Source organism: Neopsephotus bourkii, unplaced genomic scaffold, assembly GCF_033783945.1.
Source record: "Neopsephotus bourkii isolate Nb327-2 ecotype Australia unplaced genomic scaffold, CSIRO-AGI_Nbou_v1 NB_357, whole genome shotgun sequence".
NCBI classification, from domain to species: domain Eukaryota; kingdom Metazoa; phylum Chordata; class Aves; order Psittaciformes; family Psittacidae; genus Neopsephotus; species Neopsephotus bourkii.
In genome coordinates, this window is record NW_026900863.1 from 901,493 (window position 1) to 928,025 (window position 26,533).

The window sequence follows — 26,533 nt, forward strand, 5'->3', positions numbered from 1 at the left end:
GAGAGGACAACAGTTTCTGCATCTCACCTGTCCTGGAACACCCTGGTGTTTTCAAAGTATGATTTGTTCCTTAGTTACATCTATGCTGAATAAAAATCATCACATAAAAGCTCAAACTGTGGACATTAAAGGAATAACTTCACACACGTGTCGGACCAAGCAGCCTTCTTCAGGAGGCTCAGTCTGAAAATAATGTGACAAAAGAATACTTCCTTGGGGAAGCATGAGTAGTGGTGTAAAATGGAGAACAAGGGCATATCAGAATAAACTAAAGCAAAGTCATGGAATCCCAGACTAGTTTGGATTGGAAGAGACCTTAAAGTTCATCCAGTTCCAACTCCCTGGGACAGCCCCCTGTTCCATGCAGGGTCACCTTCCACTAGAACAGGTTGCTCCAAGCCCCGTCCAACCAGGCCTTCAACACTGGCAGGGCTGGGGCAGCCACTGAGTGCTGCAGAGGTTTGCATATCCAAGGCTGATTTCATATCATTGGCATCTATTAGCACTGTGTTCTTTGAAGAGGATATGTTACAGTCACCCATAAAGCAAAGCAATGTTTGCTGGGCTAGAGAAGGAATTAAAAAAGCCATGAGATGAGGCTAGGAGGTGGTGGAAGGAGAACAGAGAAATGACACCAAGATAACTTTCAACATCTATCTTACAGAAAAGATAGCTGCAACAACACAAAACTGTTCTGATTAATATTAGTCAGGCAGCTTTCATAAGCAAGCTTTCTGACCTTAACTGATAGGCAAATTCATTAATGGGCATTGAAAACATAACTAAGTTATAATAGGGGGCAAATCTTACACCCTCAGTTTTACACCTGAGGACTGAACAACTTTATGAATAAATCAACTTAAATAACTTTTAGAATTTCCTTTTCCCTCAGTGTTTTAAGTGAGCAAGACAGAAATTGTAAAAAAACCCCAAACAGTTGTATGCATGCCTCTCTTCTATACGTCAGCAAAAAGGAGTACCACTGCCTTGCATAAGGCTAATAACTTATGCACAACAAACAGGCTGAAGACATGATCGGGCAAACACCTCTCCCAGTTTTGTGGAGCTCCCAGTTTTTTGTGGAAAAAAAAAAAAAAATTACAAAGCTGGCTCCATCCTCATAGTTTGTAAGAGTTACCATCACTGCCTTGGGACAAGAAGCGTAATTTTTGCTCACTTGGGCTGAGTGAGCAATCCTTCCTGTACTGGTGCTCAGTCAGCAAGGCAGGAGGAATGCTACCTTGAGGAGTACAGACCTCCCCACTTCCTGGCTATGGCAGGGGCCATCAAGGCAGGTGATGAGTCTTAGCAGACTGCACCTGCAAAGGCACACATTCTGTGCCGGTACAGACTTGCATATAGTGTGCTGTGGCCTGGGAGGGGAGTCCTGCAGAAAGAACCACCTCCCTCAACTCCATACTGTCTGGGACAATGTTTGAGACTCAAAGAGGCTATAAGCCTTGCCAGGATCTCATGCAGTCAACTCAGTAGACGTCCTGAGAGTCTGTGAAGAGTCTTATATTGTTCTATAAATGTGTCTGGAAGATTTTTCCTGCTAGCACAACCTCATGGCTTTGCATCCTCAGCACAAAAAGTAGCAGCCACTGACCAACCCTGTTCAGCGCAAATCATATTCCTACAGCAGTTACACCATTTTTCCTTTCTCTCCATGAAGGAATTAACAAAAGGAAAGCAAGGAGATATTAAGAACTATACTAAACTTTATATAGATACAGCCAAGCCAGTACAACATCTTGAATGCTCTTTTCTGTAACCTTTATGTAATAAATTTTTGAAGATTAAAAAATAAGTTTACAAAAGAAGAAAACCACTGTGGACTCTCTGATATCCCTGCTAGCTGCCTCAGCAACTGCCTGTATTCCTTTACCTCTCATAAATAACTCCTTCACCAAAGGACCAGCACTGCTAATCCCAGACATCAAGGCAAGCATTGTCATCTAAATTACATAAACCAACCAGGTTTAAGATCCCATAACTAAGTAAAGTGACCATGACAATAATTCATAACCTTTGCAGCATTTAGCCACGGTTCCATTTAGCAGCTCATCACTGGTCCAGGTAATAATGGGGAAGGAGGATCTCTGGTTGTTCTTTTGCAGAGTTGAATCCATCCTTCAAGGACAAAACATCTCCATGTCAAGTACATACACTCATCCAAAGTCTTGGCTGTGCTCACAGAATGATACTGTACTTCCCAAAGTACAAAAGGCTCTGCGCTGCCCTAGATACAAAATAGCAGTTATAAGTAGTATCCTAATCTTCCTATACTGGCTGCCAATCTGACTGTTTTCTTCATCCTACCTTAGTTTTTAATCCAGTTTGGATTTGCCATTCTTAGTCATTGATAACATCCGTCAGTGAACTTGGTATTTTGATTCCTTGCTCCACCCCCATGAAAGTTGCCAGTCTGGCTCAGTAAAATTCATCCTGCAAGTCAAGAACAGGATTACAAAGCAAGAGGAATTCAAAGTTAAGGTTGGAATTTTCTCAAGGAAAAGCTGAGTCAGTGGGAGAAGTCTGTGGTAGTTTGCAATTTGCATATTATGAGGAAAAGTAATAATCATAATTTAAAAAAGGCAAACAAACCCCAACACTTCAGAGCATTCCCTAAGCTCTCTCCTAAATAGGGTTTGGAAGTGTTTTCCCTAAATTCAGCTTTACTATTTTCTCAAAAAGAAAACAGATCTTTAAAGCAAACAGTGTAAATCTAAACATCAGCCAGAATTTTCCACTACCAGCCATCTCTACAAGAGCCCAGTTCCACTTCACAGGGAGAAGATGTGATTTCCAGTTTCACCCACAGGTAATTCTCAAAATGGGGGGCCCTTTTTAAGCTAATGGTACCTGTCCATAGTGATGTGCATCCTGCTGTTACACGATCTGTATCTGTAACAGAAAGGCCTCCTGCCAAGGTCCATAGCAGGCAGCTTGCCTTGCAATTGAAACAGTTAAAGAGAGAACCAGGATTTAACAGGTTGCATGTATCACAACAATTCCTGAGTTCACAGTTGCCCTTGTTCTTCACTCTAAGGAAACAGGAGAGACCAAGTGCATCCCATAAAGTTCAAGCCTCCAACACACCAGAGAAGGATCAGGGGTGTGTGCTAAGCCCTGCAGCAGATGGAGTGATGGATGACAAAGTCTGAAAGTACTTCAGTTTATCTATCTCTTTGCAGTACAGTGGGTAATTTAAATAAATAAATAAATAAAGCATCCATTTCCAAAAGCTATTCACAGGTTTGGAACTGTGAGCAGAGCACAGCACGGGGTGATCCAAACATGTACTTAGGGAAACATCAGCTTTCAACAATGTCTTATGACAGGGTTTGGTTCCTGTTACTAATTTTCCTAGCCGGATATCATTCCCACAGAGCCATGATTGTTGAGCTTTGCAACTGTCACAGGCATGGATAAACAAGCTGAATATTGCTGCTCTTTTTTTTTTTTTTTTTAATCTTTATTATCCTCTATTTCCCTCTTAAGGTAAATTCTCTTCTTTCCCATTTTTCTTTTGTCTTCTGTATTTCTCAGCAGAATAGATAGTGACCTTGAGGACATAACAGAAAAACACTTGCATCTCTGCCATTCTGGTCTGCAATAATAGTTTGGTTCATCATGTTCATATTCAAGCATAAAAAGAAAAGGCCAAAAAGCTGGCTGCTAGTAGAAGACAGGCAGACACTATTTTCCCCAGTTTGAAATCTGCTGCCAGAGAGAAGATGTGGCTGTAACGGTTCTAACACATGCTTTGTTTCATTGTGAAATGACCCTTCACCACCCTTGTTCATGGCCTGCAGAATAACCCAATACATTTGCTACGAAAGAAACATGGCACAGCACATTTGCTTGCAAACCTCTTTTGAAGACCATTTCAGGCTCAGTAGGCACAGTGCACATACCACCACCCAACCTCAGCCCTGCTTAGAAGCAGCACCTCTTCTACAACTTCACCACATACATTATTTTGTCAAACTGCTATGTTAAATACAAGAGTGTCTTCCCCATGCTTGTAACTTTTATCTATAAAAGATAGTTTCTTCCCAAAAGTCTAAACCTTAGTAGTCCATCCTAAACCCCCAAATTCATACTTTCTCTTATAAGCCTCTTTCAGGTGTTTTCAGCATCCCACTTGGATGCTATTTAAAAGAGAAGATGTTAAACAGCTCAGGCTGTTTGCCATCCAAGTTACTTTCCAGAGAAGTATCACACGATCTGGTCTATTTTCAAGTTGGCTGCTGCCACTGAGAAAAGTGACAATTTTTCCCCTTCCTCCCTCCTTCCCTTTAAAGAAAACACCACTGTTCTGAAGAGTTGCAGCAAAACGAGAGCAGTCCAAAGGCATCAGAAAAGTCACATTACTGAGCCCTGTGGATCATGAAATATATTGAGAAAAGCCAGAACTTGGACTGTAAACAAATTTATCGATAGGAAATGCAACACTGAAAGGCAAAATCATGACTCCTGAGAGGGTCCAAAGTGTGGGCAAGTTCTCTCTAAGGGCCTCAGGAGGTTGACTTCAGGATCAGAAGCAAGTCTAACAGGCTCACTGTAAATCTGTAGCTATCCAAAAGTTTGTAATGTCAAAAGAAATTAAGAGGACTAAAGGAAATCAGAATATTTAGCACAAAGCCCATTTTGCTCGAGAAAGTGTCTGGCACAGACTTTTTTTTTGCACATCCAAGCCCAATGTCATTGAACTTAAAACTGAAGTAGTTACCTACACAAAGCCCACTTGCCACTGTTTGAAAGAGTCTTTCTACATGCAAAAAAGGAAAATGGGAGGAACTAGAGGCTCCTTTTTCAGAGCCCCTGCTGAGGGTACACAAAATTGTCTCAGCACCTGTACTAAAAGTAGAGCATAAGTCAACTGGAAGTGGCTAGAATACATACTGTGATAACATAATGCAGGCAATATGTTAGAGCAGCTGGATACTGTGTCATCATAAATTCTTGGCACACATGGTTCTAGTCCCTGTGCTATCTGGGCTCCCCAGCACTGATCCACTGAGCATGGCTGGAGTTCAGATTATTAGAAGTTGGCTGTATTTGCTTTTGGCCTGTGGAAGGAACCAGGAAGGTCTCACATGGGAAATTTGTGCCATTTACTTATTTGGGCATTGCAGAGGTCTTACCAGGTAAACAACAGGCAGGCACGTGCTGCAGGTTCTGGATGACAAGCACACACTAAGAGTGGAAGCTGTAACTGTCATTTTATCTTAATTTCCACTGTAACCACTTATGAATCATTCTGATATCTTTAACTTGGCTTAAAATCCTACCAGAAGTTTGCAAACCCTGCAAAAATCCTGCTCAATTCCCTTGCTTATTCCCACAGATAGATACCTGCTGATTTCTGCAGATTTTGAAGAGGCTTTGGCTAACTTGTCATTAGTTATTTCCAAAATATTTCAATGAAGAAACTGCAGAGATTCTCCCATGTGCAGCTATTTTCTTGGCATAAACACCTCTGCAGGAATCCCATCTTGCTAATTCCAATGCAACACATAAAACATTTAATGTAAAGGGTACCTTGTACACAGAGGTAGTTAATACATGCCAAAAAAACCCCAAACCATATACAGGAAGCAAGCTTACCAAGCATCCTGCACCTCCCATGCCAGTGCCAGCCATCTGCAAGCATTTTGGAGAGCACCAGCATCAAAAGCAGGGTGGCGGAAAGGCTCTTGTTTTAACAAGGAGTCTGATCAGCCTCAGTTTACACAGTAATACTTGCTGACTACTTTCAGTCTGAGAACTGCTATCACCTACAAAAAGTAGACAACAGGCTTCAGTTATTCTGTCAAGATGGAACTGATTAGTCACAGTTCTGTGTAATAGGATTATTTATCAGGAATGCCCAGAATGGGTACCTGAGGGCTGAGGGCTAAATTCTAGCCATGTATAAGAAATAGAACTTGGTATACCTCAGCCACTTAGTCGCCCTTCTGTGTCACAGGTCACCATTCCTTTAGCTTATCTGCCAGACAAATAGATGCTCATACCCACACATAGTTGGAGAAGACACTACAGTCATCGATCCACTAAAATGCTGCTTTATGGCTTTGCTCCCTATATTTTTCTTCTGCTCAGCATACCTGCAAGAAATACTACAGTTAGAAATTCTTCTATTTGTCAAAACGTTGCTTCAGTTGCTTACACCAAGTTTTAGATAGCTCCACTTAGTGTCTGCACAGGCTGTCAGTATAAATCCTTTTGCCATTGAAGTAAAGTTATAAAAAAACCCATCTCGTAGAGTTGAGAGGGAACAATATTGTGGTTTTTTATCCAGCATTCTTCACCCACCCTTATATGTTGATGTTTTAAAATATCCAACTAACAGAGACCTCACCATTCAGCCTCACCCCTCCCCAATTAATCTCAAAGTCAGGACCATGGACTTAAGGCTCAGTTCAAAGCAGAACACCCCGATTTCACACACCATCCCCACAAACACCGTGGTTTTTCCATATCTGCTCACACATAGTCAAAGTTCAGAGAACAGTTTTCACCTCTTCTTACCTTTAACCTGAAAAAAGCTTATTTGCCTAGAAATGAGAAAAGCAACAGACTGAAAGATCTGAGGGCGATGAAATAATTTTGCCAAGAACAAAGAAATCCAGGGTGAGTGTAGAACTGCTGAACAAGCATGAAGGAGAGATAACAAAGATTAAACACTGCTGATGTTTATGGTCTGAAGTAGTGAGCCATAACATCTCATCAAGATGTTTCCAACTCCTGGAAAATGTCTCAGAAGTTCCTATTAAAATGTATAGCACTGTTAACCAAGCTCACCAGTGAAGGGCTGGGGTTTGTTAATTTGGTTTGGATGGAAACTGTGTTAAGACCATTAAAAATTTAACACAAAGCTATGATCTGAGACTAGATTTTGTATATTCTTGCTTACTGCTCTCTAATTACAGTACCGTGAAATATAAAAGGAGAAGGATAAGAAAAATAACTTTTTAGTGCTCAAATCCATTCGTCTGTAAGCAAAAGCAAAGTATACAATATTGGGATCCAATTCTCCAAGTTGTCATTTTTAAGCGTAAACAGAAACATTGCACTCTCCAGGGGACTCAGCTTAGCTGCAAAGTCTGCCCTCTCCTAACCTCCTGCATTACAAGAAATGGAGTCTGTAAAATGAGGCTACAAAACATACAAGCACCAGCACTCTCTGCATTTGAGATCTGAAAAAGTTGGGAATAGAAGGAATGTCCTCATTATAGTCACACCTGCATTCCTGGTTAAGAACAAGGTAAACCAGGGCAAAGTAATCCACACCACATCCTGGTCAGGCATCCTTCCGGAGGCTGGTTAAATATGTCAAGCCCTCCACAGAACAGAACATCCTTTCTTAACAGAAAGGACAAGTTCAAACTTTTAGGCTCTGGCAGGTCAGTAATTCTTTCCATCGACACTTTGAAAACAAGCAGAAAACCGTATCATACCTCCTAAACAAAGCATTCATTCCTCTTCCTTCTAGCAAAGCCTCCTGCTACTGGAGAACTTCTGCTCTACAAGTGCCAGTTCCTGCAGATGGCATGCACAAACATTAAATTCCTCCCAACAGTCATAGGTTTCTATCTTGGTTCATCTGTCCACTCCTCACAACACTGTAAAGTCAGCAGCAATAACACAGAAACCAATAAACACCAAGAGTGAAAACAGGTGGGTCCAAGGGAGAATTACATAGCTAAAGTAAGAAAAGCTGATTTTCTCTACATATAATCATTGAGAGGAGGAAGAATTTACATACTGAAGCACATTTTTACTATTGAAAGGGAATCCAGTGTGGTGTAACTGAACCTATGCAATCTGGATCAAGTCCATGCAAGTATACTCTCAAACTTTCCTGCTAGGGAGAACTCAAGGCAGAAATTGTTCATGTGCAAATGTAGCCTACTGGAAATATATATAGGCTATATGTCCTAGTGCCCCAAATAACTTTTTGTTCAGCTTTCCTTCCCCTTTTCTCTTTGAGAAACTTAGATTTGCACGCATAAGTCAGTTTTGCTCTCTGTGGGTGTTAGGTGTTTCCAGCAGCTCTGTTTTCCCTCTCTCTGAGCTGCAAACACATCCATGTGGCACAAGAACCATTTGCTTCTCCACAGTTCCTGGCAACCAGGGCCTCACAGTGCCAGCCAAGAGAGGCAGCTGCTGCCAGTAAAGCTGGGGAGAGAAGTGACACTGGAATGACCAAGCACGAATTAACCTCTTATCTTTGCCCTCCCACAAGTATTACCCCTCCTGCCTAGTACCTGTGCCTCATCTTGATATTTCAATATTTAGTTATCAATAAAGTAAGCAAGCAAAAAATGGTATTAGGAGTTCAAAGACCAAGATTACAGCCAACCCCAAAGCGTGATGAGTTGGAAAAGGTGGAAAAGTCTGAAAACTTGCCCTATTCCTGCCTCTGTTCTGTCAAGATATGAAGTTAGGGCTTCTGGTGTGTGAAAAAGACCATTTCCCAGCAGTTCTCTCCACACATCTCCCTCCAGCATTCCGCTCCCATTCTCCATACACAGAGTAGCTGAGGTTTTTGTTTCTATACATCAGAGCAGAATAAAAGTACTCCAACCTGTGACTCTGCAAAACACAGACTATGATCCCCTGATGTGTCATGTATGTCAGGCACTGCAGCTGAGATCCACCACAAGAGATGAAGAAGCCCATCTCTAGGCTGCTGCATCACCTCTTCTCTCACACTTACTAAGCTAATGATCTCTGCTACCAATGGCTCATTTGAGTTTTTGATCACAGTAGAAATTGCTCCAGAAGCCTGAAACTTCTCTGCCATTAACTTCTTAGAGCAATGTTTCCTTGAAATGGATTCACATTCCCCGGGAAAAGGAAGAGCTCAAATTAATCATGTTACTTTCATAAAAAGTGTATAGTTAAGCACATAAAATGCCTAGATATTGGGACTGCACTGCAAAAGGAAACTTAACTGCTTTGGGGAACACAAGATCAATGCCATTATTCATACACCACAATGACAGTCTCATTTACAATAACTTTCTGCAACAAAAGGATAAAGTTAAGAAAAAGAAGATTTACTTTAATTCCTTGTGTCAATTGGACTTTGGGGAAAAAATAAAAAATAAAACCAAAACAAATTGTGAACTTTTCTATATAGAACAGAAATAAAAGTAATTTCATCATATATTGCCATTTGTTTTTTGTGGAGTTTGTTGTTGTTGTTGTTATGGGGTTTGTTTTGCCCTCTCCTTTAGCAATTTAATTCCAGAAAAAGAAGGAACATTGCCTTTTCCACCACTGTGTTTTGTATCTCTTTTCTGGAGACTTCATAACTCACTGCAGCAAGGCTGATACACTTATATTTTTGGAGTACAGGAAGCTAAGGATTAGCATGTTCTCTGTCAGTCTCCTTTTCCCAATACAGGAAAGCAGTAAAGGTGACAGCAGCAAAGCGTGTCCACATGTGGGCATGGACAATAGGCTTCTCCAGCTGTGAGATTCCAACAGGCAGTTCACATGAACCATACCAATAGCCCTGACTTCAAAATACTTTTTGATAAGCAGCAATGAGATAATACTTATGATATACACCTTGTACTCAAGTTATCAACATCCAGGCTCCCCAAAACAGAGGTTCTCCCTCAAGCTAGTAAAGACAAAAGTTTCTGTCATTTCTGTATCACCAAACTGTCTGATGTCCACAACTTCGGCAGTAAATCAAACCAGGCAGAGCATTTTGGACTTGCTTAAGTTAAGGTGCTCACCTTCAAACTGCATATGCAGTAGGTCTGACATACCTAGCACCTGTTAAGACTGCATGCAGCCATACTGCTACGTGGGGTTAGCTCTGTTTAGTTTCGAAAAGGAAAAAGAAGGTGAAAACAACTCTGATCTCTTCTGCAATACACTACTATGCAATTCGACTCATCCGCTCCGAAATAACGTTCCCGTAGTTAGAATTACTTAAAATCACAGACTGTCATGTCTAAGTATCTTCTTTCATGAAAGCTTTTTTACATTTGTCCTATTTTCTGCTTGCGCTTTATCAGCTTGGCAAACTATCCAATACAGGGGAGGGAAAGAAACCCAAACAATCTTCTTTCGCAGGTCAGGCTAAGTTATACTCAGCTAATATACCGAGTGCCTTCCATTATGCAATTACATTTCATTACAAGGATTTGGCCTTAGTAGAGCAGAAAATAAATATTATTCCCATTCTATAGATAAGGAGTTGAAAGCCTTTCTTGCAGATATGGTGTAAATACTGTGTCTCCCAGCATGTGCATGTGGTACCTGTACCATATTTCATACTTTATTGTATCAGAGAGTTGCTGTACTAAGTTCACAAGTTCAGGAAAAGCCTTACATTTGCTCTATGCTGTAGTTAATCTGAACATGACAAGCTGAACATGAGTCTGTTCTTAGCAGAAGAGGTGCTACACAAGCTTTGCATAAGGTTCCCATTGGCATCAAGTGTAATGTGACATGTATTACATGCCTGAGACTCACTTTCAGACAAAAGCAGAATGCAGTGAACAGTTAAGCATCCTCTCTAACTTTAGTTTCAAGACGCAATAGTGAGAGAGTTTTTAGTAACTTTAGAGATAAAAGAAAACTTACCACCACAGCATTATGCTTTACTACAGGTACAAAACAGGGAGGCCCATTAGGAGGCCCTAAGTATTATTATTTTGTTTCCAGGTCTTTCTGGTGCTTCTAAAGGTTCAGTGAGCTATGAAATATGAACAGTTCTTTGGATCTTCAGACAGTACTGGAAAGTTATTAGTGTTCTCTTTCCTAATTGAAACATACTCATAGTGTAGTATACAGTCATTTTTAGTAGGCATCATAAAGACAAGCTGTGGCTCTTGAACAAGGAACAGACATGTTAAAAATGATGCAAGTTAGAAGGAGCAGGAGATCCTAACTGCTGGTATGTGAAAGCTGCATGGAGACCTCAGAGCAGCTTTCCAGTATGTGAAGGGGGCCTACAAGACTGCTGGAGAAGGACTCTTCATCATGGAGCATCTGATAGGAGAAGGGGTGATGGGTTAAAACTGAAACAGGGGAGATTTAGGTTGGATATATAGCAGAAATTCTTTACTTTGACAGTGCTGAGGCGCTGGCACAGGGTGCCCAGAGAAGCTGTGGCTGCCACATCCCTGGCAGTGCTCAAGGTCAGGTTAGACACAGGGGCTTGGAGCAAACTGCTCTAGTGGAAGGGGTCCCTGCCCGTGGCAGGGAGTTGAAACTGCATGAGCTTTAAGGTCCCTTCAACGCAAACCAGTCTGGGATTCTGTGATTCATGTGATCACAGCAACAAACTGCTCAATAGCACAGGAGATCAAACCAGAATCTCTTGAGCTTTCTCAAAGCTTCAGGTTCACAGCAAAGTCAGTGTGATCCCCTGGGAGCACTGCAAGCCACCTGCGATGAGGGCCCCTATAAAAAGGGGCTGGAACAAGATGGGGCACCTTCAAGGACAACAGTTTGGGTACTTGTTACTGACAAGCACAGCAAATAAACACCAGAAACACTTCTCCCCTGCCACTGCAGTAACGTTTGCAGTCCCTTCATATTTCTATTTACAAAACACTGTAATGCTAATGGTTATACAATTTCCCATTCAGAGCCACGTGCATTCTCCCAGTTCCTTCCAATAGCACTTACAGAGAAAATAACTCTTCAGGTACATTTATCTTAATTCTCTTTCAATTATTCTATAGCTTCTTGCAGTTCACAGTAATTATAAGCGGAGCTACTTTGCTAGCTCACAGATACAGCAGTTTGTTCAGTTAAAGCACTGCTCATTTTTTAAAGCATCATGGGAAATTATCCCTCAAATTTAATCTATTTTGGTGTTTGCCAAAGGGTTTAATTCGTAGGAATAAAATAAGTGGGAAGCAAGACATTGACAAGAAACTTGTTCAGATTTGAAAGTATTTGAAGTTCAGAAAAGCTTCCTCTGACATGGTTCATCTTCCCTTTTTCCTCCCTCAATTATAGTTAGGGATCAAATATTACACCAGCACCTCCAGCAAAGCTTGGGAAGGCGCCTGTAATTTTTTTTTTCACAGCTAAAGCTAGTATTTGGTAAAGGATTGTAGACCAACAGGGGCTACCTCCTTTAGTTCAAGTGACCCTAACTGGCCTCCTTTGGTCTGCCGCCTATACTTGGAGTGCTGTCTGGAGCATGGCCTTTCCAGCAGTGATGCCACATTACTGCTCTGGGTCAGAGTAAGGCCTTAAGAAATGGTGCAGCACAAGTTTCGTAGCTTCAAAATAGGCAGTCAGTGTCCCAGCAGCAGATTCTCACACAGAGGCCATAGCTGGTCCCATGCTCCTGAATCCAGGGAAATTTGCCTTGAATCCTGCCACTGTGGTAGCCAGGTGGAAGGCTAGAGGAGTGCAATGTCTGAAAGGAAAGGGAGCACCAGGGCATGTGGCAGATAAAACTAACACCAGAGGCAATGTAGGCCCACTGATGAATGGGACGGGTGCCCTGGTGACAGAAGATACAGAGATGGCAGAGTTACTGAATGCCTTCTTTGTCTCTGTCTACTCTGCCGGAGGCAGTCCTGAAGAGCCCTGTACCGCTGAGACCTCAGATGAAGTCAGGTCAACAGAGCGGTTTGCCTCAGTCGATGAGGAATGGATTAGAGACCAGTTGAGCAATCTGGACATCCATAAATCCATGGGTCCAGATGGGATGCACCCGCGGGTGCTGAGGGAACTGGCGGAGGTCATTGCTAGACCGCTCTCCATCATCTTTACCAAGTCTTGGGAAATGGGAGAGGTGCCTGAGGACTGGAGGAAAGCAAATGTCACTCCTGTCTTCAAAAAGGGCAAGAAGGAGGACCCGGGTAACTATAGACCAGTCAGCCTCACCTCCATTCCTGGGAAAGTGATGGAACACTTTATCCTTGGTGCCATCTTAAGGCATATCAAGGATAAGAGGGTTATGAGGGGCAGTCAACATGGCTTCACCAAGGGGAAGTCATGCTTGACCAATCTCATAGCCTTTTATGAGCAAATAACACATTGGATGGATGATGGCAGAGCAGTGGATGTGGTCTACCTTGACTTCAGCAAAGCGTTTGACACAGTCTCCCACAGCATCCTCACAGCTAAATTGAGGAAGTGTGGTCTGGATGATCGGGTAGTGAGGTGGACTGTGAACTGGTTGAAGGAGAGAAGCCAGAGAGTTGTAGTCTATGGGGCGGAGTCTAGTTGGAGGCCTGTATCTAGTGGAGTGCCTCAAGGGTCGGTACTGGGACCAGTATTATTTAATATATTCATCAATGATTTAGATGAGGGAATTGAGTGTACTATCAGCAAGTTTGCTGATGACACTAAGCTGGGAGGGGTGGCCGACACGCCAGAAGGCTGTGCTGCCATCCAGCGAGACCTGGACAGGCTGGAGAGTTGGGCAGGGAATAACTTGATGAAATATAACAAGGGAAAGTGTAGAGTCCTGCATCTGGGCAGGAACAACCCCAGGTTCCAGTATAGGTTGGGGAACAACCTGTTAGAGAGCAGTGTAGGGGAGAGGGACCTGGGGGTCCTGGTGGACGACAGGGTGACCATGAGCCGACACTGTGCCCTTGTGGCCAAGAAGGCCAATGGCATCCTGGGGTGTATTAGAAGGGGGGTGGTTAGTAGGTCGAGAGAGGTCCTCCTTCCCCTCTACTCAGCCCTGGTGAGACCTCATCTGGAATATTGTGTCCAGTTCTGGGCCCCTCAGTTTAAGAAGGACAGGGACCTGCTGGAGAGAGTCCAGCGCAGGGCAACTAAGATGATTAAGGGAGTGGAGCATCTCCCTTATGAGGAAAGACTGAGGGAGCTGGGTCTCTATAGTTTGGAGAAGAGGAGACTGAGGGATGACCTTATTAGTGTATATAAATATATAAAGGGGGAGTGTCACGAGGGTGGAGCCAGGCTCTTCTCAGTGGCAAACAATGATAGGACAAGGGGAAATGGGTACAAACTGGAACACAAGAGGTTCCACTTAAACTTGAGAAGAAACTTCTTCTCAGGGAGGGTGACAGAACACTGGAACAGGCTGCCCAGGGAGGTTGTGGAGTCTCCTTCTCTGGAGACATTCAAAACCCGCCTGGACATGTTCCTGTGTAACCTTATCTAGGTGTTCCTGCTCCGGCAGGGGGATTGGACTAGATGATCTTTTGAGGTCCCTTCCAATCTCTAACATACTGTGATACTGTGATACTGTGATGATTTCAGTCATCAGATTTTCCCATCTTCCTCCCTCCTCTAAGGTTGAAAAAATAAAAAATGAAAAAAAAAAATCCATATATTTAATAAGACAGAGGCTATTTTAGACTTTTAAACCAAATTACAGTTCATAATATAGCATTTGGCTTGTCATTGATACAGCTCTCACATCACATCGCTGGGTACAGGTCAGCAGCACACTGACATATCCCAAGGTTAGAAGTGGTTATCAGCAATGCAGCCAAGTTATGTTACTGGGTTAGTTTTCCAAGAGCCAGACCCCTGTGTCTTTGACATATCCAGACTTGTTTAGTCACAGAACCATAGAACCCCAGGTTGGAAGGGACCTCAAGGGTCATCTGGTCCAACCTTTCCTGGCAATAGCACAGCTACACAAATGGCCCAGCATCCTGTCCTGCTGAGTCTTAGAAGTCTCCAATGTTTGGAAATCTGCCACTTCCTTTGGGAGATTATTCCAGCTGTCCTCAGCAGGAAAAATTTTCCTCTTGTTTTCAGTTGGAATTTCCCTGTGAGTAATTTGTGCCCATCACCAGTTGTCTTTTCAACATGGCTTCTTGTAAAAAGAGGTTCACTTTCTTCTTCACAGTCACCCATTAAATACTAGAACATGGGGATAAGGTCTCCCCAGAGCCTTCTTTTCTCCATGCTGAACAAGCCCAGCTCTCTCAGACTTTCCTCACATGGCTGCCCAGACCTTGGATCACCTCTGTGGCCCTTCTCCACCCTGGCCACACCTTTTTTTGTACAGTGGGACCAAAACTGAGCCCTGGATTCCAGGTGTGGCCTGGCAAGCTCTGAGTGGGACAATGACATCTTGATATCTGCTGGTGCTGCTCTTGTTGATGTAATCCAGCATCCTGTTGGCCGCAGTTGCACACTGTTCACTCACCTTGAGCCTGTGTTCCCCGAGGATCGCCAGGTCCCTTTCCACAGAGCTGCTCGCAGACAGCAGATCCAAGCCTGTGCTGCCCTCCTGGTTTGTGTTTTCCCAGGTGCCAAGACCTTATGCTTGTCCTTCTTGAACTGCATATAGCTCTTGCCAGCCCACTCTTCCAGCCTGTCCAGGTCGTCCTGTAGGGTAGCTCTCCATGCTGAAGTGCTCACTCCCCCACTCAGTTTGGTATTGCCAGCAAATGTGGTCAGGGTACACTCAATCCCATCTTCCAGATCATTTATGAAGATAATTAAATGGTGTTGGGCCCAGTATCAATCCCTAGGGATTTATCTAGGGGATCTCACTTGTATAAAAAAATGATAGAAAACTGCACTCAACCAGATCACATTTTACCTGGGAATAAGATTAGTTCATAAAAGTATTTTTCCAACCTTCAAATGTCATTCTTTAAATTTAACTAAATCACTTCTCAAATATTAAAAATTACTATGGTCATAAATCTTTCCAATCTAGATGATAGTAGCAGGCTTCATCTTACTTAAGTGTCTAACAGACAGTTATCTAAATCCAGGTTTTGTGTGCTCTCTTCTGCATCAATAAGAGAAAAGGTCCTTTTAGGGGAGAGTCATCTGTTATGCTCAGGCAGCATGAACTCTCTGAACATGTCAACATCTTTTACCAGCAGCAAGCCCCAAAGACCAGCTTAACCTGAAACAGCAAATTATTAGATACCTAAACTTGTTTACAGTGCTCAGAACACTCTCAAGGTTTTACTGGATTACCTCATTTCATTTTCTTTGGTCTCCACAGAAAAGAGCTTTCCCGACTCTCAAAAGTACAACTGTAGCTCTTTTCGGAAGCTCTGTGCTAGATCATCTGTTCTTGTGTGCCAGAATCAGGCTAGAGAAACATGCTGGACACCAAAACATATGGTATGATGGATGCTTCACTTTTGTCTGTAGGACTCTGATAGATGCTAAAACTGACTGTACGTCTCATTCAAACTGACTAAAACTAGTAGCAACAAAGCATTCACACTCAGCAGCTGATTCTTAATTCTTAATGCCTAAGTTTTCAACAGCACTAGTCACTGCTACAGTCAATTCCTTAAATCTTACCCAAAGACCTATCAGATTTCTAAACTAAAAAGCTGTACAAAAGGAGCAGTAGGACCATGGCTTAAGAAAATCCACCAGGGTATGTCGTAAAGGGGCCCAAGGGTGTGAGAAAACTCAGGCTCTTCAGCTGTCATTGGTCTCAGTATTGTGGCTTCCTGGTTTTCAGCAATTAATCTCAAAAAGGACAGTGCTCTTTCATACCTTACCATTTATGGTTACAGAAAGCTTTGGAATAGAGAAACTAAGTTAGTTCAGCCACAGCAAAGCAAGCCCGGAGCAGGGCAGGGAAGGAAGATAATCCTGACATCCCCTTCAGCTCCAAGATCCACTCTGCCATGTAGCAGAAGGTTTTTCATCTAAGAAAGAAGCATTTCATCAAAACCAGTAAGTACATTTCTAAGCAACTGTTTTTTCCTGGGAGCACACCGTAGCTTTGGGGTTTGAAAAATACAGTACTTTTGGATACAACAACCTTTCCCAGTCTGCAGCACAATTGAGGGCAGCCCAGAGAGTCCACATGCTACAGCAAAGTTACCTTGTTCTCTCTTTTGTGACTGGATGCACTCCAGTATTTCTCCATAGTTATTATCAAAGATAATGCTAATATTTTCACAAATTAGGAGTCTGCAGCCCATATGAGATTTTTTTTTTATTTTTATTAATTTTAATGGTAAATACACCTTTACTTTTAGGAGTTATGTGGCTTTAGGTGTTCAGCATTCCTCTGGAGGCTGTGCTTGTCTACTTCTAAACTGGATTGGAGCCAGGTGCTTGAACTTTCAGGCTGCCCTGATATCCTCTCAAATTGATCTGTTCTGTGCAGCCCAGTACTGCATGGAATCCAAAATTCCAGAAAGATTCCAGACTGATTCCAGAACTGCTCAACTGACCAAGGAACTTGTTCTTTTTCTTTTTTTTTTTTTTTTTATTTATGAAGCCCCAGGTTTAAAAGCTAACAGAATGACTCTAAAAGCCTGCACAGGTTTTGAAACAAAAAAGCTAACTGCCTTTTATTCACTGTAGTGTCACATCAGGTAAAGAGTTCACTAATAAAGCAAAATGATATAGCATATTTCATAAAAGAAATGTAGCTGTATCATGTCAACTGCTGCTTCAGGTTTGCAGGAGAGCTGCATGAGTGTGTGGCAGAATCTTTTCTCTGCACATTTTCATTGAGGTTCATGACCACCTTTTCTGCAACACACATGGTATTTGTGGTCCCAGTTGCCTGGGATGGATTTTAAGTAATGGGTTCTGATCAACATACAATGAACAAAACCAGTGGTCCTCAGCCCCAGCACCCCCAGCAAAGGCAGACGTGTAGCAGCAAGAACTGCATCTAAATGCTGGGGTAGGAAACAGCAGGCAGGGAGAGGGGAAGTGAGTGCCATGGCAGCATAACCAGTACACAGATCCCATTTATAGATCTAAAAAACTTTTGATTGCCTTCTGGTTCCCACACAAGGTACTTGTCCAATAAGCTGATAATCAATACTATACTTCTTTGCTGGGTATGTATGTTGTCCACACAAAGTATTTTGAGAATAAACCAAGAAGACTATTAAGTTGGCACTTGACAGCATAAAACCAATCAGGTCTTCCGTATGTGGAGACAGTAGAGGCCAAAAGACTCAGGCCTGTTTCAAAACTCCTCCTTGTTTCAGAGGTGCAGATGACTTGCATCCCTCTTCTTGGTGTGACGTAGTATTAGCTTTTGATGCTCATCTGAAAGCTATACCTAAGTGTTCACTGGAAATTCATCATATGGTGTAGGATAAACCAGCCCCAAAGAATTAATACCTCACTGGTTGTATTTATTCCCAACCGAAATTTGGGAGAACTGTTGATCACCCTCTATTCTGAAAGGAGAGAGGTGTATTAATCAGTGCTACTGTTCCTGCCATACACAAGTTCAGAGCAGCCTGCAGCACCTGGACAGAAAGGTCCCATCTCAACTCACAGAGATCACAGCACTGGAAGGTCCTTGAGAGGTGAGGCAGGAGGAGGCATAGACTTCCCACAAAGTATCAAACATGTCTATTAACCAAAAATGTCTATTCCCAACCTGAGCAGATGGCATTAATCAGATTATCACCAGCAGCTGTCAACACAGTTATTATACACTGAAATTGCACAGCTAATGTCCTGTATAATTTAACTAGACTAAAGGAAAAGATTAGGGAGAGGGAACATTATGAAAAGATTTGGAGCTTATATTTTCCTAGCAATTAAAGAGGCACCCCACAATCTTCAGTGCAAAAGATACATTTACATTTGCTCTTAAAGGACAGATTTGCTCTTAAAGGACAGACTAAAACCCATTATACACTTCAACATCTTCCATTCAAATATGCTCAGCCTTCCTGGGCCAATCAAGTTCTCTGCAGTGCTTAATTTTTCAAAGGTTTGACGATTTTGTCAGAGGAGTCACTAAATTTGCTCTTTCAACATCCCTCCTAACTTACATTGACTGAGCTAAGAAACAGAAGAATTTTTAATCTGAAAACAAATTAACCTTTCAAACAATGGGGAAATTTCAACCGAATATTTTTCCATATGCAGCATTGCTTTGTCTTGAGGGCCAGAAAACGCAGGATTTTCAGTGCAAGAACACAGCAATATTTATATATGAAAAGAAAAAATGCACACATGGGATTTCCTTCACTTTCCTGGGTCTTCTGTTAAATTAACCTGTACATTCAGGAAATGTCACAGATTTTTCTGGTCTTCTAAATTTTAAAGCACAAAGAAATGGAGCAGGAACTATGTCTTTCATTTTTAGGGACCATTTTTACAGCTAATCTCGTGCAGCAACACCACAGTGACATGAGCACCACTGATTTACATTGCCTGAAGACCTACCTGTTATATTTAATGTTTATAGAAGCTCTCAGTGAGGTATTTCAGACAAATCTTTCTTCCCGACATTCTCTGCATAACTATATGTCTGAGAAAGTTGGGGCTGTTCAGCCTGGAGAAGAGAAGGCTGCGTGGAGACCTCAGAGCAGCCTTCTAGTATCTGAAGGGGGCCGCGTGCCTATAGGGATGCTGGGAAGGGGCTCTTCATTAGGGACTGTAGTGATAGGACAAGAGGTAATGGGTTCAAGCTGAAACAGGGGAAGTTCAGATTGGATATAAGGAGGAAGTTCTTCACTGTGAGGGTGGTGAGGCACTGGAATGGGTTGCCCACGGAAGTTGTGAATGCTCCATCCCTGGCAGTGTTCAAGGCCAGGTTGGACGACGCCTTGGGTGATATGGTTTAGAGTGAGGTGTCCCTGCCCATGGCAGGGGGGTTGGAACTTGATGATCTCAAGGTCCTTTCCAACCCTAACAATTCTATGATTCTGTATGTCCTTATTCTCTTTGGGGTAGAGTAGACATCTGAACTGGGGGAGCAGAGGCACATGGAATCACCCCACACAAAGAACCAGGGTCAGGCAGCTCAGCTGGGGTCAGGATGGGGAGCACACTGCACATCATGCTGAAGAACCTCTTGGCCACTTTTGAAAATCTCCAATTTCCACATACAAATGCCTGTTGTCTGACAGTTTAAGACAATTAGAAAGGATGAACTTACGGGTATTTCTGCTACATATGTGGCTGACATTCAAACAGACTGATGGGGCAACTACATTTCTTATTAATCTTCTGATTAATAGTCCTACAATTCCTGTTTTCCATGTAACAAGGGGTCCGATTACTCCACTATTCCTCAGTGTCACTGGGACAGCTATGTCATTATGGCAGCGTTATGGAACACCTATAACTCCAGACACTAACACTAGGCCACTAGCAGTTTTGAACAAGCCACAGGGGCAGCACCAATCTCTGATTTTCTGTTTTCCCATAGGACTAAAGATTAATAGAATCATAGAATATTTTGGGTTGGAAAGGACCTTAAGATCAATCAGTTCCAATCCCCTGCCATGGGCAGGGATGCCTCACACTAGGCCATGTCACCCAAGGCTCTGTTCAACCCGGCCTTGAACACTGCCAGGGATGAAGCATTTACCACTTTGTGCAACCTGTTCCATTGCCTCACCCCTCTCAGGGAGTAAAAGAGCTTCCTTATATCTTACCTGAACTTCACCTGTTTAAGTTTGAACCCATCACCCCTTGTCCTGTGACTACAATCCCTGATAAAGAATCCCTCTCCAGCTTCCTTGTAGGCCCCCTTCAGATACTGGAAGGCTGCTATCATTGTTGCTATAAGAAATTCTTGTCAACAACACAGGCTTGCACTGGTCTATCATTAGCTTCTGGGTTATAAGGAAGTGCCAATCTGGCCCATATTCTAGGACCAATGATGTTCCTTTATTCCATTTTCCCCCAACCAAACTGCACAATAAGGAGAGTCAGTTTAATCTCAACTGGTCTTATGGTACTGTGGTGCACACTGTACCACTACTTAAAATACTTTGGATTTCTTTGGTTATTGGGTTGGTTGATTTTTGCTGTTCCCCCCCACAGAACCAAAAGGAACCACAGAAGTTCCCAAGGGCAGTCACTGCTGACATTCACTCAAGTTCCCTTGCAGGGTGCGTGTGCCTCTGTGCACAGTTTTACATGAGTACAAAGGCACAGCATGAGCATGCTGGCAGTGCTTGATGCCACGTTTTATTTACAGCCCCATAGACCAAGAAAAACACAATACAGCCTCATTTAAGGGCATTAATGCACATTCTGTATTAAACTCAAATGTCAGTAAGCAGGTAAGGTTCATCATAAGGCAACCTCCTAAGAGGCTTCTAGCCATGCCAGTAGCTACATGATCATCAGAAAAATGATCATCAGAAAAACATGGACACATGATCATCAGAAAAACAATTCCCCTCAAAATGCTGTATGCAAAATTTACAGTGGAGAGTGAAGTTTTATTTAAAGTGGAATTAAAAATGAAACTGGGCAAAATTCAGTATTTAAATAACAGCAACTCCTTTAATTCCCAGGGATAACTCAGAACAGCCTTTCATTGTGATACCATGTAGCAGCAACTTCAAAACCTGTACTTTAAAAATTCTGTAATTTGACTCAAGTTATGCTAAATGACCAAATCTGGTTTACTGTCCATAGACAGCTATACTTTTATTGTTAATAACACTAATATTCAGATGCTATAGTAATCTAAATCCAGTAGCATTTCAGTGTTCAAATACCGCTTTTCTTAGATCAAACTGTCAAAGGCAGGCACTTTTCCCAGAGAAAATCAGAACTAATAGGAAAGAAAGAAACACTGAGATTACATTCACATTTCTCTTTTAAGAGCTGATCATGTCTTTATCTAAGTCTTTGCCCAACCCCAGTATCACCACAACTTTGCCAGCCTCAGGCAGCTGGAGACCATCTACTCTTGGTTAACCTGAAGATCCTATTTGATAAACTTGGCTTGTTCTTGTCTTGAAACTGTGTCGAAACTTAAGTCTTGGTATTTGATTTGTTGCTTAACTGCACACAGGCAGATTTAGGCCATGGACCACGTCATCCTGAAGGACAGCCAGAAAGAATACACTAAGGATCCACACTAAATAGCTGCACACACCTGAAGCTGAAATAATGAAAATACACCAGCTACCATCTCTCATGTCCACTGTGGTCTTGCATATGAGACAGGACTGAAACCTCTTTCAGCTTGTATGTAACTTATTTTCCTTTTCTCCTTCTCCAAAATACACCACACAAATCTTGCCAGTTTTATCATTTGCCACAATTATGGCTTGTACTATGTTTTCATGAAAAAACAAAACCAAACACACAAATCTTCACCTACAGCTTTCAGTGCAACAGACACTGGAGCTGGGCTGAACTCGCAGTAACTCTTATGGCTCATTTATACATTAATACTATCCACCAGCCATAATGACTTTATGGCACATGGATTCACAGTAATTATTTTCTGATTCTCTTTGTCAAAGCAATATCAAGATAATTTGAAATACTATTTGGCAAAGGAGTTGGGGCGAAATGCCAGGCACCCCAAAGCTGGGACTCGGACCCTTCACACTCTGCACTCTCCCACTAGTGCCAGCAGATGTCCTGACTCAGTGTTTATGGTGGAATGACAGCAGTTTGAACAGCTACGTTTTCTAATCCTGTTCCATGGTGGCATCATACTATTTCTGTCTAGAAAATGCAGCTTTTCTCAGCTATTGGATCAGACATCAAGTTTTGAGCATCCCTGAATGGACAAGGCCATACAATAAACATGTACAAGTTAGAAACAGTCAACTAAAATGCTAAATTTTATATTATTTCAGCTCTTTTGAAATAACACAACCACATTTAAGACTAATCTAGAAGAAAAGGCATCATGTAAAAAAGGATTCTACAGTGGGAAGATTTTCCTTTCATGCAGCCTTACACAACACAGTATCTCTTGCTTCAGAGAAGTATCAACACAAAACAGACTGAATCAAGGCTGAGGACTGTCAGGCTTTTAACAGAACTCTCCTCAACATAATGACATTTTCTTGCCCCATCTCCTAGTTCCCCCACACACATATTTTTTGAAGTACAATATAGTAAATATCAGAAAGTAAAAAAGTTGCTTTTTTTATTACTGGTCATAAACACAGAAACTTTCTTATAAATTCTAATTTTTTGCAGAAACAGGACTGTTGCTCCATGGGGTTACATTCCAGAAGCTTGTCACACAACTGTAGCCAATCCTAACCATATTTTCCCTCTCTTTTTTGTCCTCTTATTTTATATGAGATTGTTCAGATTCCACAACTTTAAATCATGTTGGGAAAAAAGTTGGTGACTGCCCAGAAGCGAGGGGAGACAAGAGCCCTCTGCCTGGGGCTGGGAATGGTTGCATGCTCCATGATGATGTGCTTCTTTATTGGGATTACCATTGTGCCATTCTACACTAAAAGGTAATATCAGCCATTTCTTATGAATACAAAGCTATTTATTTTCCTCTCAGCAGCAAATACAGTTATTAAAGCAGTGCTAAAATGTATGCTAGCACATTGGACAACATGTTCTTGAATTGCTCGTAAGAATTTAAGGCAAAAGAAAAAAGAAAGGAAAAAGTGAACCAAGAAGGCAAGAGGCATTGGCAGCTAAGCACAAGAAAGAAGGATAGAATGAGAACAGTTCAATAAAATTAAAAAAACTTCAGCAACAGAAGTCACGGTAAAATTGTTCAGTTGAGAATCTGTATCTTGCTTCCATCTCAAGCATTAAGAGAAACTGGCACCTTCAGCAGCAAAGTTGACTGCAGCAAGTGTTGCGGAACACAATGGCTGTACAAAAATTACTCTTACCCATGATATTATTTCATTTTGCAAGTTCTGCTTCCACACACAGAATCAATTGGCAAAAACCAAAATAAATGAAGAGTGCAGCTCCAGTTTTCACATTTGAAGCTTTTGATAGCGAAAGCAAGTACATCACCTCATTCTTCTTGCTAAGAGCACTTTTAAGTTTAAAAATGTTTGAAAAACATTATCTTTAAAGCACAGTAATTCACATTTTATTTATTTTCCAGCCTCCTGAATACATTACAAAAGACATTTGCATGTCAAAAGATGGGTTTCCTAAGAACTGGAGTGAGAGTATTTCTTTACTGTTTTGCCACCAAAGTGTTCCACTAGAAGTAAAAACTTGCTGTTATCAGTAATAAAAGAGTAATTCTTGAGAAAAAGGGATAAGTAACAGCAAAAACTTAGCTTTTGCCAGACAAAATCCTGCTACTTATTCATGCAGAAAACTTCTATGTAATAGAGAAGGGAAAAAACAAGGGAAATGATCTGAGTTCTGAGAATTATTGAGTGAAACTAGTCAAAATAATCCCAAGACATCAAGCGTATGCACTTCCAGATATTTACTACCACATATTCAAATCCACAGGAGTTTTTATTTCCTGAATAATACTTCAAGCTGATTACACATAGGGCTAGAACCTAGCCTCAAACCACTGAATGTTTAACAAATGACTACAGGAGCTTTCCTGCCTTGTTTCCCCACTTTGCTTCCCCATGGCTGCACCCAGAGCAGGGCTGCCATCCATCTGGGGTGAGCAGAGCTCACCATACCAAGACTGAACCCCAGTCACTCTGGCCACTGCTGACAGCACACACAGGGCCACCTTCAGCACCAAACTCAGAACAGATGCTGCTAACACAGTTAAAAGCATTACCTTTTGTTTTGTCTTTGTAGTGTTTGGACAACAGAAACCATGTGCAAAGTACTCAAAGCCAACATCAAGGACAAAGTTCTCTGCCCAGATGGCGAGGGCTCAGAGGATGAGGATATCTTTCCTTACCCCTGTCTACAGGTGTGGGTTAATCTGACAGCCTCGGGACAGGAGGTTATGCTGTATCAGACTGAAGACACACTGGAAAGAAATCCTAAGGTACTTGCAACACACATGAAATAATCACTCTGCTGCTGTCTAACACCTCTGAGAAAGGGTGATTGTTTTTAAACCAAGCAGTAAAATAAGAGTAGGAGTTTTTTATTTTTTACAACGTTTGTGCGCAAACCAAGGCATTTTTAAAACATACCAGAAATTACACAATTTGGGGTTTTGAACACTTCATAAAACATTAAGTTAATAGTTGATAAGGAATTACATCAACTAACCAGGAGTATTTAACATTTATGAACATGTAGAAATACGCAAGTCTTCAAGTTGAAGACCAAGGGTAAGAAGCAGGTAAAAAAAAATCTCAGTTTTACTTCCATTTTTGGTGTGCAACATGAAGCAGGGAATAAAGATGAAACGAGGGAGCTCAACACTCCCTTAGGGGGCACAAAGTGAAATTCGGATCTTGGATGCCCAAAACTGCAGCACTTTCAGAATCCAAACCAAGCATGCTCAAACTACAAACACTCATATCCTTAAAGAAATTGTAAAAAGTTTCACAAGTCTCAATCTGATAGCATAAACCACTTAAGCTGATGAGAATTTTTCTAGCTAATGCCTGTCTCAGGAAAAGCTACATATAATGAAGCAGCCAAGCAGAAATTATCCACTGTGGATTGAAACAGGAGTGACGTTCACTGCCAGAGGAGGCTATTTGCTGACTTCCTGGCTGCTGTTTGCGTTACTGCAAGTACAAGCCTTCAGGTCAGGAGCCATTCCCTTTCTGTCTTGTTGATTTTCCAGCTCGACACCTTAGCATTATCTATGTAAAATAATATGGCAGAAAAGAACCTGTTATGGATAACAGCGACAAGAATGAGTGCTTTAAAGTCTAATAGCATTTCCACTGAAGACTAAGTAACAGCATTACCATGAGAGGTCAAAACAGTTCTGTGTTACAAGTAGGAAGCCTGCAACAGCCCTGCTGTTCTTACATGTTTCTATTAGTTACACCCAGAGGTGCACAGTGAAGCAGCTTGGTTTTGCTGCACACTGGCAAGCCAGACTGAATGTTTGCACAGCTAACACACATCTGCTGTGGTGGTGCCTCACTCCTCTTCTGCAATCCAAGCTTGGCACTGTAATAATAAAGTGACAGTCTCAAAGGCTATAGTTCTATTTTGAGCTCATATGTGTTGCTAGTTTCTAATAACATGAGTTCAATCTGTAAATCTGCAGACTGGGGGCATAGACACAATGACAGAAGCAGGAAAGCATGGCAAATGGTTTATGGACATGAGGTAACTAATACAATGCTATCCAAACCAATGATGCTTTTGCAAGCATGCTTGTTGCACTCAATCTAACTCCAAGCTTTGTGTTAGAGTATCCATTATAATGAGTGACCTTGATTTCTTATTTCAGTGCTCCTATGTCCCAGGCAAGTCAGAGAACTCTAAAGAAGTTAAAGCACGAATAGAAACAATTGCAAGCAATTTCAAGAAGTACCAGACTTTCCCGTGCTACTATGACCCAGGAGGAACTCAGCCTAATGTCATTCTAAGCAGACTTTATCCCCCCAAAGGCCTCCTCTTTGCTTTCCTTTGGCCTGCACTCATGTTTACAGGTGGATGTCTGATTATTGTGCTGGTAAAAATTAGTCAGTATGTTTCTGTTCTTTCTGCTTGGCAGTAGAAAATAAATACCTGGTATAGATTGATGCATGATACTAAAGTGCTTTTGTTCTGCCTGTCTAATGGCATTTTGTAACTTTTACTATACAAGGGTACAATCCAACTGCAGGTATTGTGGAAAACTGAATGACACACACTATGAATGGCAAACCATTACATGAAGTCAAAATATAAAACCAATTCCCAGGAATGCCTGAAAATGCCTCATAGTAACACACAGACTGAGTTACTAGCTATTATATCCTTGGGCTTTCTGAGGTAC

The 26,533-nt window shown here is 41.8% G+C and overlaps 2 protein-coding genes across 4 annotated transcripts in view; one reads left to right on the forward strand and one right to left on the reverse strand.

Moving 5' to 3' along the window:
- KCNIP1 (potassium voltage-gated channel interacting protein 1) overlaps nucleotides 1–26,533 on the reverse strand; it is a 404,820-nt gene that overhangs the window by 352,916 nt on the left and 25,371 nt on the right. The window lies entirely within an intron of this gene.
- Nucleotides 16,510–26,291, forward strand: KCNMB1 (potassium calcium-activated channel subfamily M regulatory beta subunit 1). 2 transcript variants are annotated; one of them, XM_061348405.1, is made up of 4 exons: nucleotides 16,510–16,650; nucleotides 22,978–23,141; nucleotides 24,430–24,625; nucleotides 26,003–26,291. In XM_061348405.1, the coding sequence occupies exons 2-4, from the start codon at nucleotides 23,005–23,007 to the stop codon at nucleotides 26,270–26,272; spliced, it is 603 nt and encodes a 200-aa protein (XP_061204389.1). In that variant the 5' UTR covers nucleotides 16,510–16,650; nucleotides 22,978–23,004; the 3' UTR covers nucleotides 26,273–26,291. The 2 variants fall into 2 exon arrangements, with proteins under 2 accessions (XP_061204389.1, XP_061204390.1); XM_061348406.1 differs by lacking the exon at nucleotides 16,510–16,650 and adding an exon at nucleotides 21,584–21,897.